Source organism: Anomaloglossus baeobatrachus, chromosome 4, assembly GCF_048569485.1.
Source record: "Anomaloglossus baeobatrachus isolate aAnoBae1 chromosome 4, aAnoBae1.hap1, whole genome shotgun sequence".
Lineage (NCBI taxonomy): Eukaryota > Metazoa > Chordata > Amphibia > Anura > Aromobatidae > Anomaloglossus > Anomaloglossus baeobatrachus.
This window is the reverse complement of record NC_134356.1, coordinates 706687781-706702799: the sequence shown is the minus strand read 5'-3', so window position 1 is coordinate 706702799 and position 15019 is coordinate 706687781. Positions and strand designations below refer to the sequence as shown.

The 15019-nt window shown below is 50.2% G+C and overlaps 1 protein-coding gene across 4 annotated transcripts in view; it reads right to left on the bottom strand.

The window, feature by feature from the left end:
• SLC2A4 (solute carrier family 2 member 4) overlaps window positions 1–15019 on the bottom strand; it is a 322167-nt gene that overhangs the window by 189200 nt on the left and 117948 nt on the right. The window contains exons 2-3 of one of the 4 annotated variants that reach the window (XM_075346784.1): window positions 11794–11883; window positions 11605–11715 (exon numbers count right to left, since the gene is read on the bottom strand). In XM_075346784.1, the coding sequence (XP_075202899.1) occupies window positions 11605–11715; window positions 11794–11832 (150 nt within the window). In that variant the 5' untranslated portion in view covers window positions 11833–11883. Of the gene's footprint in view, window positions 1–11604; window positions 11716–11793; window positions 11985–15019 lie in introns of those variants that run through there. The other 3 variants (XM_075346782.1, XM_075346783.1, XM_075346785.1) reach the window with 3 other exon arrangements.

Sequence of the window (15019 nt, the reverse complement as noted above, 5' to 3'; positions counted from 1 at the left end):
ACACCGGACCTCACCGTGTATGTATGACCCCATGTATCCCATCATACACTGCTCCATACCACGTCCTGTACACCGGACCTCACCGTGTATGTATGACCCCATGTATCCCAGCATACACTGCTCCATACCTCGTCCTGTACTCTGGGCATCACCGTGTATGTATGACCCCATGTATCCCATCATATACTGCCCCATACCATGTCCTGTACACCGGACATCACCGTGTATGTATGACCCCATGTATCCCATCATTCACTGCCCCATACCACGTCCCGTACACCAGACATCACCGTGTATGTATGACCCCATGTATCCCATCATACACTGCTCCATACCACGTCCTCTACACCGGACCTCACCATGTATGTATGACCCCATGTATCCCATCATACACTGCTCCATACCACGTCTTGTACACCGGACATCACCGTGTATGTATGACCCCATGTATCCCATCATACACTGCTCCATACCACGTCTTGTACAGCAGACATCACCGTGTATGTATGACCCCATGTATCCCAGCATACACTGCTCCATACCACGTCCTGTACACTGGACATCACCGTGTACGTATGACCCCATGTATCCCAGCATACACTGTTCCATACCACGTCCTGTACACCGGACCTCACCGTGTATGTATGACCCTATGTATCCCATCATACTCTGCTCCATACCACATCCTGTACACTGGACATCACCATGTATGTATGACCCCATGTATCCCATCATACACTGCTCCATACCACGTCCTGTACACCGGACATCACTGTGTATGTATGACCCCATGTATCCCATCATACACTGCTCCATACCACGTCTTGTACACTGGACATCACCTTGTATGTATGACCCCATATGTCCGATCATACACTGCTCCATACCACGTCCTGTACACCGAACATCACCGTGTATGTATGACCCCATGTATCCCATCATACACTGCTCCATACCACATCCTGTACACTGGACATCACTGTGTATGTATGACCCCATGTGTCCGATCATACACTGCTCCATACCACATCCTGTACACTGGACATCACTGTGTATCTATGACCCCATGTGTCCGATCATACACTGCTCCATACCACATCCTGTACACTGGACATCACTGTGTATGTATGACCCCATGTGTTCGATCATACACTGCTCCATACCACATCCTGTACACTGGACATCACTGTGTATGTATGACCCCATGTGTCCCATCATACACTGCTCCATACCACATCCTGTACACTGGACATCACTGTGTATGTATGACCCCATGTGTCCGATCATACACTGCTCTATACCACGTCCTGTACACCGGACCTCACCATGTATGTATGACCCCATGTATCCCGTCATACACTGCTCCATAACACGTCCTGTACACCGGACATCACCGTGTATGTATGACCCCGTGTATCCCATCATGCACTGCTCCATACCACGTCCTGTACACCGGACCTCACCCTGTATGTATGACCCCATGTATCCCATCATGCACTGCTCCATACCACGTCCTGTACACCGGACCTCACCGTGTATGTATGACCCCATGTATCCCATCATACCTCACTCCATACCACGTCCTGTACACCGGACATCACCGTGTATGTATGGCCCCATGTTTCCCCATTATACACTGCTCCATACCACGTCCTGTACACCGGACTTCACTGTGTGTGTATGTATGACCCCATGTATCCCATCATACACTGCTCCATACCACGTCCTATACACCGGACCTCACCGTGTATGTATGACCCCATGTATCCCATCATACACTGCTCCATACCACGTCCTGTACACCGGACATCACCGTGTATGTATGGCCCCATGTTTCCCCATTATACACTGCTCCATACCAAGTCCTGTACACCGGACATCACCGTGTATGTATGGCCCCATGTATCCCATCATACACTGCTCTATACCTCGTCCCGTACACCGGACATCACCGTGTATGTATGACCCCATGTATCCCAGCATACACTGCTCCATACCACGTCCTGTACACCGGACATCACCGTGTATGTATGACCCCATGTATCCCATCATACACTGCTCTATACCTCGTCCCGTACACCGGACATCACCGTGTATGTATGGCCCCATGTATCCCATCATACACTGCTCCATAGCACATCCTGTACACCGGACATCACCGTGTATGTATGGCCCCATGTATCCCAGCATACACTGCTCCATACCACATCCTGTACACCGGACATTACCATGTATGTATGACCCCATGTATCCCATCATACAGTGCTCCATACCTCGTCCTGTACACCGGACATCACCGTGTATGTATGACCCCATGTATCCCATCATACAGTGCTCCATACCTCGTCCTGTACACTGGACCTCACCGTGTATGTATGACCCCATGTATCCCATCATACACTGCTCCATACCACATCCTGAACACCATACCTCACTGTGTATGTATGATCCCATGTAGCCCATCATACACTGCTCCATACCACGTCCTGTACACCGGACATCACCGTGTATGTATGGCCCCATGTATCCCATCATGCACTGCTCCATACCACGTCCTGTACACCAGACATCACCGTGTATGTGTGACCCCATGTTTCCCATCATACACTGCTCCATACCACGTCCTGTACACCTGACATCACCGTGTATGTATGACCCCATGTTTCCCATCATACACTGCTCCATACCACGTCCTGTACACCTGTACACCGGACATCACCGTGTATGTATGACCCCATGTATCCCATCATACACTGCTCCATACCACGTCCTGTACACTGGACATCACCGTGTATGTATGACCCCATGTATCCCAGCATACACTGTTCCATACCACGTCCTGTACACCGGACCTCACCGTGTATGTATGACCCCATGTATCCCATCATACACTGGTCCATACCACGTCCTATACACAGGACCTCACTATGTATGTATGACCCCATTTATCCCATCATACACTGCTCCATACCACGTCCTGTACACCAGACCTCACTATGTATGTATGACCCCATTTATCCCATCATACACTGTTCCATACCACGTCCTGTACACCGGACATCACCGTGTATGTATGACCCCATGTATTCCATCATACACTGCTCCATACCACGTCCTGTACACCGGACATCACCGTGTATGTATGACCCCATGTATCCCATCATACACTGCTCCATATCTCGTCCTGTACACCGGACATCACCGTGTATGTATGACCCCATGTATCCCATCATACTCTGCTCCATACCACGTCCTGTACAGAAGACATCACCATGTATGTATGACCCCATGTATCCCATCATACACTGCTCTATACCACGTCCTGTACACCGGACCTCACCATGTATGTATGACCCCATGTATCCCATCATACACTGCTCCATACCACGTCCTGTACACCGGACATCACCATGTATGTATGACCCCATGTATCCCATCATACACTGCTCCATACCACGTCTTGTACAGCAGACATCACCGTGTATGTATGACCCCATGTATCCCAGCATACACTGCTCCATATCACGTCCTGTACACTGGACATCACCGTGTATGTATGACCCCATGTATCCCAGCATACACTGTTCCATACCACGTCCTGTACACCGGACCTCACCGTGTATGTATGACCCCATGTATCCCATCATACTCTGCTCCATACCACATCCTGTACACTGGACATCACCATGTATGTATGACCCCATGTATCCCATCATACACTGCTCCATACCACGTCCTGTACACCGGACATCACTGTGTATGTATGACCCCATGTATTCCATCATACACTGCTCCATACCACGTCCTGTACACTGGACATCACTGTGTATGTATGACCCCATGTATTCCATCATACACTGCTCCATACCACGTCCTGTACACTGGACATCACTGTGTATGTATGACCCCATGTGTCCGATCATACACTGCTCCATACCACGTCCTGTACACCTGACATCACTGTGTATGTATGACCCCATGTAACCCATCATACACTGCTCCATACCACGTCCTGTACACCAGACATCACCGTGTATGTATGACCCCATGTATCTCATCATACACTGCTCCATACCTCGTCCTGTACACCGGACATCACCGTGTATGTATGACCCCATGTATCCCATCATACACTGCTCCATACCACGTCCTGTACACTGGACCTCACCGTGTATGTATGACCCCATTTATCCCATCATACACTGCTCCATACCATGTCCTGTACACCTGACATCACTGTGTATGTATGACCCCATGTATCCCATCATACACTGCTCCATACAATGTCCTGTACACCTGACATCACCGTATATGTATGACCCTATGTATCCCATCATACACTGCTCCATACCACATCCTGTACACCGGACCTCACCGTGTATGTATGACCCCATGTATCCCATCATACACTGCTCCATACCACGTCCTGTACACCGGACCTCACCGTGTATGTATGACCCCATGTATCCCAGCATACACTGCTCCATACCTCGTCCTGTACTCTGGGCATCACCATGTATGTATGACCCCATGTATCCCATCATATACTGCCCCATACCATGTCCTGTACACCGGACATCACCGTGTATGTATGACCCCATGTATCCCATCATTCACTGCCCCATACCACGTCCCGTACACCAGACATCACCGTGTATGTATGACCCCATGTATCCCATCATACACTGCTCCATACCACGTCCTGTACACCGGACCTCACCATGTATGTATGACCCCATGTATCCCATCATACACTGCTCCATACCACGTCTTGTACACCGGACATCACCGTGTATGTATGACCCCATGTATCCCATCATACACTGCTCCATGCCACGTCTTGTACAGCAGACATCACCGTGTATGTATGACCCCATGTATCCCAGCATACACTGCTCCATACCACGTCCTGTACACTGGACATCACCGTGTACGTATGACCCCATGTATCCCAGCATACACTGTTCCATACCACGTCCTGTACACCGGACCTCACCGTGTATGTATGACCCTATGTATCCCATCATACTCTGCTCCATACCACATCCTGTACACTGGACATCACCATGTATGTATGACCCCATGTATCCCATCATACACTGCTCCATACCACGTCCTGTACACCGGACATCACTGTGTATGTATGACCCCATGTATTCCATCATACACTGCTCCATACCACGTCTTGTACACTGGACATCACCGTGTATGTATGACCCCATGTGTCCGATCATACACTGCTCCATACCACGTCCTCTACACCGAACATCACCGTGTATGTATGACCCCATGTATCCCATCATACACTGCTCCATACCACATCCTGTACACTGGACATCACTGTGTATGTATGACCCCATGTGTCCGATCATACACTGCTCCATACCACATCCTGTACACTGGACATCACTGTGTATCTATGACCCCATGTGTCCGATTATACACTGCTCCATACCACATCCTGTACACTGGACATCACTGTGTATGTATGACCCCATGTGTCCGATCATACACTGCTCCATACCACATCCTGTACACTGGACATCACTGTGTATGTATGACCCCATGTGTCCCATCATACACTGCTCCATACCACATCCTGTACACTGGACATCACTGTGTATGTATGACCCCATGTGTCCGATCATACACTGCTCTATACCACGTCCTGTACACCGGACCTCACCATGTATGTATGACCCCATGTATCCCGTCATACACTGCTCCATAACACGTCCTGTACACCGGACATCACCGTGTATGTATGACCCCGTGTATCCCATCATGCACTGCTCCATACCACGTCCTGTACACCGGACCTCACCCTGTATGTATGACCCCATGTATCCCATCATGCACTGCTCCATACCACGTCCTGTACACCGGACCTCACCGTGTATGTATGACCCCATGTATCCCATCATACACTACTCCATACCACGTCCTGTACACCGGACATCACCGTGTATGTATATGGCCCCATGTTTCCCCATTATACACTGCTCCATACCACGTCCTGTACACCGGACTTCACTGTGTGTGTATGTATGACCCCATGTATCCCATCATACACTGCTCCATACCACGTCCTATACACCGGACCTCACCGTGTATGTATGGCCCCATGTATCCCATCATACACTGCTCCATACCACGTCCTGTACACCGGACATCACCGTGTATGTATGGCCCCATGTTTCCCCATTATACACTGCTCCATACCAAGTCCTGTACACCGGACATCACCGTGTATGTATGGCCCCATGTATCCCATCATACACTGCTCTATACCTCGTCCCATACACCGGACATCACCGTGTATGTATGACCCCATGTATCCCAGCATACACTGCTCCATACCACGTCCTGTACACCGGACATCACCGTGTATGTATGACCCCATGTATCCCATCATACACTGCTCTATACCTCGTCCCGTACACCGGACATCACCGTGTATGTATGGCCCCATGTATCCCATCATACACTGCTCCATAGCACATCCTGTACACCGGACATCACCGTGTATGTATGGCCCCATGTATCCCAGCATACACTGCTCCATACCACATCCTGTACACCGGACATTACCATGTATGTATGACCCCATGTATCCCATCATACAGTGCTCCATACCTCGTCCTGTACACCGGACATCACCGTGTATGTATGACCCCATGTATCCCATCATACAGTGCTATATACCTCGTCCTGTACACTGGACCTCACCGTGTATGTATGTCCCCATGTATCCCATCATACACTGCTCCATACCACATCCTGAACACCATACCTCACCGTGTATGTATGACCCCATGTAGCCCATCATACACTGCTCCATACCACGTCCTGTACACCGGACATCACCGTGTATGTATGGCCCCATGTATCCCATCATGCACTGCTCCATACCACGTCCTGTACACCAGACATCACCGTGTATGTATGACCCCATGTTTCCCATCATACACTGCTCCATACCACGTCCTGTACACCTGACATCACCGTGTATGTATGACCCCATGTTTCCCATCATACACTGCTCCACACCACGTCCTGTACACCGGACCTCACCGTGTATGTATGACCCCATGTATCCCATCATACACTGCTCCATACCACGTCCTGTACACCTGTACACCGGACATCACCGTGTATGTATGACCCCATGTATCCCATCATACACTGCTCCATACCACGTCCTGTACACTGGACATCACCGTGTATGTATGACCCCATGTTTCCCATCATACACTGCTCCATACCACGTCCTGTACACCTGTACACCGGACATCACCGTGTATGTATGACCCCATGTATCCCATCATACACTGCTCCATACCACGTCCTGTACACTGGACATCACCGTGTATGTATGACCCCATGTATCCCAGCATACACTGTTCCATACCACGTCCTGTACACCGGACCTCACCGTGTATGTATGACCCCATGTATCCCATCATACACTGGTCCATACCACGTCCTATACACAGGACCTCACTATGTATGTATGACCCCATTTATCCCATCATACACTGCTCCATACCACGTCCTGTACACCAGACCTCACTATGTATGTATGACCCCATTTATCCCATCATACACTGTTCCATACCACGTCCTGTACACCGGACATCACCGTGTATGTATGACCCCATGTATTCCATCATACACTGCTCCATACCACGTCCTGTACACCGGACATCACCGTGTATGTATGACCCCATGTATCCCATCATACACTGCTCCATATCTCGTCCTGTACACCGGACATCACCGTGTATGTATGACCCCATGTATCCCATCATACTCTGCTCCATACCACGTCCTGTACAGAAGACATCACCATGTATGTATGACCCCATGTATCCCATCATACACTGCTCTATACCACGTCCTGTACACCGGACCTCACCATGTATGTATGACCCCATGTATCCCATCATACACTGCTCCATACCACGTCCTGTACACCGGACATCACCATGTATGTATGACCCCATGTATCCCATCATACACTGCTCCATACCACGTCTTGTACAGCAGACATCACCGTGTATGTATGACCCCATGTATCCCAGCATACACTGCTCCATACCACGTCCTGTACACTGGACATCACCGTGTATATATGACCCCATGTATCCCAGCATACACTGTTCCATACCACGTCCTGTACACCGGACCTCACCGTGTATGTATGACCCCATGTATCCCATCATACTCTGCTCCATACCACATCCTGTACACTGGACATCACCATGTATGTATGACCCCATGTATCCCATCATACACTGCTCCATACCACGTCCTGTACACCGGACATCACTGTGTATGTATGACCCCATGTATTCCATCATACACTGCTCCATACCACGTCCTGTACACTGGACATCACTGTGTATGTATGACCCCATGTGTCCAATCATACACTGCTCCATAGCATGTCCTGTACACCGGACATCACCGTGTATGTATGGCCCCATGTATTCCATCATACACTGCTCCATACCACGTCCTGTACACCGGACATCACCGTGTATGTATGACCCCATGTATCCCATCATACACTGCTCCATACCACGTCCTGTACACTGGACCTCACCGTGTATGTATGACCCCATGTATCCCATCATACACTGCTCCATACCACGTCCTGTACACCTGACATCACTGTGTATGTATGACCCCATGTAACCCATCATACACTGCTCCATACCACGTCCTGTACACCAGACATCACCGTGTATGTATGACCCCATGTATCCCATCATACACTGCTCCATACCTCGTCCTGTACACCGGACATCACCGTGTATGTATGACCCCATGTATCCCATCATACACTGCTCCATACCACGTCCTGTACACTGGACCTCACCGTGTATGTATGACCCCATGTATCCCATCATACACTGCTCCATATTACGTCCTGTACACCTGACATCACTGTGTATGTATGACCCCATGTATCCCATCATACACTGCTCCATACAATGTCCTGTACACCTGACATCACCGTATATGTATGACCCTATGTATCCCATCATACACTGCTCCATACCACATCCTGTACACCGGACCTCACCGTGTATGTATGACCCCATGTATCCCATCATACACTGCTCCATACCACGTCCTGTACACCGGACCTCACCGTGTATGTATGACCCCATGTATCCCAGCATACACTGCTCCATACCTCGTCCTGTACTCTGGGCATCACCGTGTATGTATGACCCCATGTATCCCATCATATACTGCCCCATACCACGTCCCGTACACCAGACATCACCGTGTATGTATGACCCCATGTATCCCATCATTCACTGCCCCATACCACGTCCCGTACACCAGACATCACCGTGTATGTATGACCCCATGTATCCCATCATACACTGCTCCATACCACGTCCTGTACACCGGACCTCACCATGTATGTATGACCCCATGTGTCCCATCATACACTGCTCCATACCACGTCTTGTACACCGGACATCACCGTGTATGTATGACCCCATGTATCCCATCATACACTGCTCCATACCACGTCTTGTACAGCAGACATCACCGTGTATGTATGACCCCATGTATCCCAGCATACACTGCTCCATACCACGTCCTGTACACTGGACATCACCGTGTACGTATGACCCCATGTATCCCAGCATACACTGTTCCATACCACGTCCTGTACACCGGACCTCACCGTGTATGTATGACCCTATGTATCCCATCATACTCTGCTCCATACCACATCCTGTACACTGGACATCACCATGTATGTATGACCCCATGTATCCCATCATACACTGCTCCATACCACGTCCTGTACACCGGACATCACTGTGTATGTATGACCCCATGTATCCCATCATACACTGCTCTATACCACGTCTTGTACACTGGACATCACCGTGTATGTATGACCCCATGTGTCCGATCATACACTGCTCCATACCACGTCCTGTACACCGAACATCACCGTGTATGTATGACCCCATGTATCCCATCATACACTGCTCCATACCACATCCTGTACACTGGACATCACTGTGTATGTATGACCCCATGTGTCCGATCATACACTGCTCCATACCACATCCTGTACACTGGACATCACTGTGTATGTATGACCCCATGTGTCCGATCATACACTGCTCCATACCACATCCTGTACACTGGACATCACTGTGTATGTATGACCCCATGTGTCCGATCATACACTGCTCCATACCACATCCTGTACACTGGACATCACTGTGTATGTATGACCCCATGTGTCCCATCATACACTGCTCCATACCACATCCTGTACACTGGACATCACTGTGTATGTATGACCCCATGTGTCCGATCATACACTGCTCCATACCATGTCCTGTACACCGGACATCACCGTGTATGTATGGCTCCATGTATCCCATCATATACTGTTCCATACCACGTCCTGTACACCGGACATCACCGTGTATGTATGACCCCATGTATTCCATCATACACTGCTCCATACCACGTCCTGTACACCGGACATCACCGTGTATGTATGACCCCATGTATCCCATCATACACTGATCCATACCACGTCCTGTACACTGGACCTCACCGTGTATGTATGACCCCATGTATCCCATCATACACTGCTCCATACCACGTCCTGTACACCAGACATCACAGTGTATGTATGACCCCATGTATCCCATCATACACTGCTCCATACCACGTCCTGTACACCAGACATCACAGTGTATGTATGACCCCATGTATCCCATCATACACTGCTCCATACCACGTCCTGTACACCTGACATCACCGTATATGTATGACCCTATGTATCCCATCATACACTACTCCATACCACATCCTGTACACCGGACCTCACCGTGTATGTATGACCCCATGTATCCCATCATACACTGCTCCATACCACGTCCTGTACACTGGACCTCACCGTGTATGTATGACTCCATGTATCCCAGCATACACTGCTCCATACCTCGTCCTGTACTCTGGGCATCACCGTGTATGTATGACCCCATGTATCCCATCATTCACTGCCCCATACCACGTCCCGTACACCAGACATCACCGTGTATGTATGACCCATGTATTCCATCATACACTGCTCCATACCACGTCCTGTACACCAGACATCACCGTGTATGTATGGCCCCATGTATCCCATCATTCACTGCCCCATACCACGTCCCGTACACCAGACATCACCGTGTATGTATGGCCCCATGTATCCCATCATACACTGCTCCATATCTCGTCCTGTACACCTGACATCACCGTATAGGTATGACCTCATGTATCCCAGCATACACTACTCCATACCACGTCCCGTACACCAGACATCAACGTGTATGTATGACCCCATGTATCCCATCATACACTGCTCCATACCACGTCCTGTACACCAGACCTCACTGTGTATGTATGACCTCATGTATCCCAGCATACACTACTCCATACCACGTCCCGTACACCAGACATCAACGTGTATGTATGACCCCATGTATCCCATCATTCACTGCCCCATACCACGTCCTGTACACCAGACATCACCTTATGACCCGTTCTCCCGCTGTCACCCACCTTTTGAGGGGCATTAATGACTCCGATGTTGTATCCAAATTGGAATGAGCCCAGGATGGCGGTGAAGACGGACAGAACCAGAGTTTTTGTGATTCCGGAGCGGACAACCTGCTGTAAGACAGAAGCCATCAGTCAAACGCCATCTCCGGTGGTGACCCCCGTTTTTTCTTCTCACCCCCTTGTATTTACCTGCCCCCCATCGATGGGCTGGAATCCTCCAGAGGGCATCGTTGTTTCTCCGTTCTGGCTGCAGAATATTCAGATAAATCCTTCACTGACCTTGTTGTAAGGAGAAAAGTAATGGCTGTGGGGGAGGGCGATGCAGAGCGGGCACCGGGCAAAGGCACCAACTGCACGGAAACTGGAGGAGGGCGAGAGGGACGCACAGTCTGCAGGAGAGCGGGTGACTGACAGGGTGACAGCAGAGGCACAGCCCACCCCAGAGTAACATGACTCATGGTGGAAGAGACACTGACCTCACTCTACAAGTGACTGGTCAGACTGGGGAAAGAGGAGATCGAGCGGAGTGCAGGGAGAAAAGAGGGAAGCGAGCGGAGATAAAGAGGAAAAAGGGGAGCGAGCGGAGTGAAGGGAGAAAAGAGGGAAGCCAGCGGAGATAAAGAGGAAAAAGGGGAGCGAGCGGAGTGAAGGGAGAAAAGAGGGAAGCCAGCGGAGATAAAAAGGAAAAAGGGGAGCAAGCGGAGTGAAGGGAGAAAGGAGGGAAGCGAGCGGAGATAAGCAACGGAAAGAGGGGATCGAGCGGAGTGAAAGGAGAAAAGAGGGAAGCGAGTGGAGAGAAAGAGGAAAAAGGGGAGCGAGCGGAGTGAAGGGAGAAAAGAGGGAAGCGAGCAGAGATAAAGAGGAAAAAGGGGAGCGAGCGGAGTGAAGGGAGAAAGGAGGGAAGCGACCGGAGATAAGCAACGGAAAGAGGGGAGCGAGCGGAGTAAAGGGAGAAAGAGGGAAGCGAGCGGAGATAAAGAGGAAAAAGGGGAGCGAGCGGAGTGAAGGGAGAAAAGAGGGAAGCGAGCTGAGATAAGCAACGGAAAGAGGGGAGCGAGCAAAGATAAAATGGAGGAAAGAGGGGAGTGAGTGAAGACAAAGGGAGGAAAGAGGGGAACAAGCAGAGATAAGCAACGGAAAGAGGGGAGTAAGCAGAGATAAACAATGGAAAGAGGGGAGAGAGTGAAGATAAAGGGAGGAAAGAGGGGAGCGAGCTGAGATAAAAGGGACGAAAGAGGGGAGCGAGCGGAGATAAGCAACGGAAAGAGGGGAGCGAGTGGAGATAAAGGGAGGAAAGAGGGGAGAGAGCAGAGATAAACAGGAAAAAGGGGAGCAAGCGAAGTGAAGGTAGGAAAGAGGGAAGCGAGCAGAGATAAGCAACGGAAAAAAGGGAGCGAGTGAAGATGAAGAGAGGAAAGAGGAGAGCGAGCAGAGATAAGCAATGGAAAGAGGGGAGCGAGTGAAGATAAAGGGAGGAAAGAGGGGAGCGAGCAGAGATAAAAGGGAGGAAAGGCTATCTAGTGGAAATTATGTGAGGAAAGAGGGAAGTAAGCTGTGATAAAAGGAGGACAGAGGGCAATGGGCGGAAGAAGGGAATTTTGTTACTTACCGTAAATTCCTTTTCTTCTAGCTCTTATTGGGAGACCCAGACGATTGGGGTATAGCTACTGCCCTCTGGAGGCCACACAAAGCACTACATTAAAAGTGCAAGGCCCCTCCCCCTCTGGCTATACCCCCCCGTGGTATCACGGGTTCTCCAGTTTTAGTGCCAAAGCAAGAAGGAGGAAGCCAATAACTGGTTTAAACAAATTAACTCCGAATAACATCGGAGAACTGAAAAACCGTTCAACATGAACAACATGTGTACCCGCAAACAACAAAAAAACATCCCGAAGGACAACAGGGCGGGTGCTGGGTCTCCCAATAAGAGCTAGAAGAAAAGGAATTTACGGTAAGTAACAAAATTCCCTTCTTCTTCAGCGCTCTATTGGGAGACCCAGACGATTGGGACGTCCAAAAGCTGTCCCTGGGTGGGTAAATAAATACCTCATGTTAGAGCTGCAAAACAGCCCTCCCCTACGGGGGTGTCACTGCCGCCTGCAGGACTCTTCTACCTAAGCTGGCATCCGCCGAAGCATAGGTATGCACCTGATAATGCTTGGTGAAAGTGTGCAGACTGGACCAGGTAGCTGCCTGGCACACCTGTTGAGCCGAAGCCTGGTGACGTAATGCCCAGGACGCACCCACGGCTCTGGTGGAGTGGGCTTTTAGCCCTGAAGGAACCGGAAGCCCCGCAGAACGGTAGGCCTCTAGAATTGGTTCTTTGATCCATCAAGCCAGGGTGGCTTTAGAAGCCTGCAACCCCTTGCGCGGACCAGCGACAAGGACGAAAAGTGCATCGGCACGGCGTATGGGCGCCGTGCGGGAAATGTAGATTCTGAGTGCTCTCACCAGATCTAGCAAACGTAAGGCCTTTTCATACCGGTGAACCGGATGAGGGCAAAAAGAAGGCAAGGAAATATCCTGATTAAGATGAAAAGAGGATACGACCTTAGGGAGAAACTCCGGAATGGGGCGCAGCACAACCTTGTCCTGGTGGAACACCAGGAAGGGAGCCTTAGATGACAGAGCTGCCAGCTCAGACACTCGCCGAAGCGATGTGATTGCAACAAGAAACGCCACTTTCTGCGACAGCCGAGAAAAGGAAACTTCCTTCAGAGGCTCGAAGGGCGGCTTCTGGAGAGCAACTAGAACCCTGTTCAGATCCCATGGATCTAACGGTCGCTTGTACGGGGGCACAATATGACAGACCCCCTGCAGGAACGTGCGCACCTTAGGAAGACGTGCTAGACGCTTCTGAAAAAACACGGATAGTGCCGAAACTTGCCCTTTAAGGGAGCTGAGCGACAAGCCCTTTTCTAACCCCGATTGCAGGAAGGAAAGAAACTTGGGCAATGCAAATGGCCAGGGAGACACTCCCTGAGCAGAGCACCAGGACAAGAAAATCTTCCACGTTCTGTGGTAGATCTTAGCCGAATTCGACTTTCTAGCTTGTCTCATTGTGGCAATGACTCCCTGAGATAATCCAGCAGATGCTAGGATCCAGGACTCAATGGCCACACAGTCAGGTTCAGGGCCGCAGAATTCTGATGGAAAAACGGCCCTTGGGACAGTAAGTCTGGTCGGTCTGGCAGTGACCACGGTCGACCGATCGTGAGATGCCACAGATCCGGATACCACGACCTCCTCGGCCAGTCTGGAGTGACGAGTATGACGCGGCTGCACTCGGATCTGATCTTGCGTAGCACTCTGGGCAAGAGCGCCAGAGGCGGAAACACGTATGGGAGCTGAAACTGCGACCAATCTTGAACCAAGGCGTCTGCCGCCAGAGCTCTTTGATCGCGCGACCTCGCCA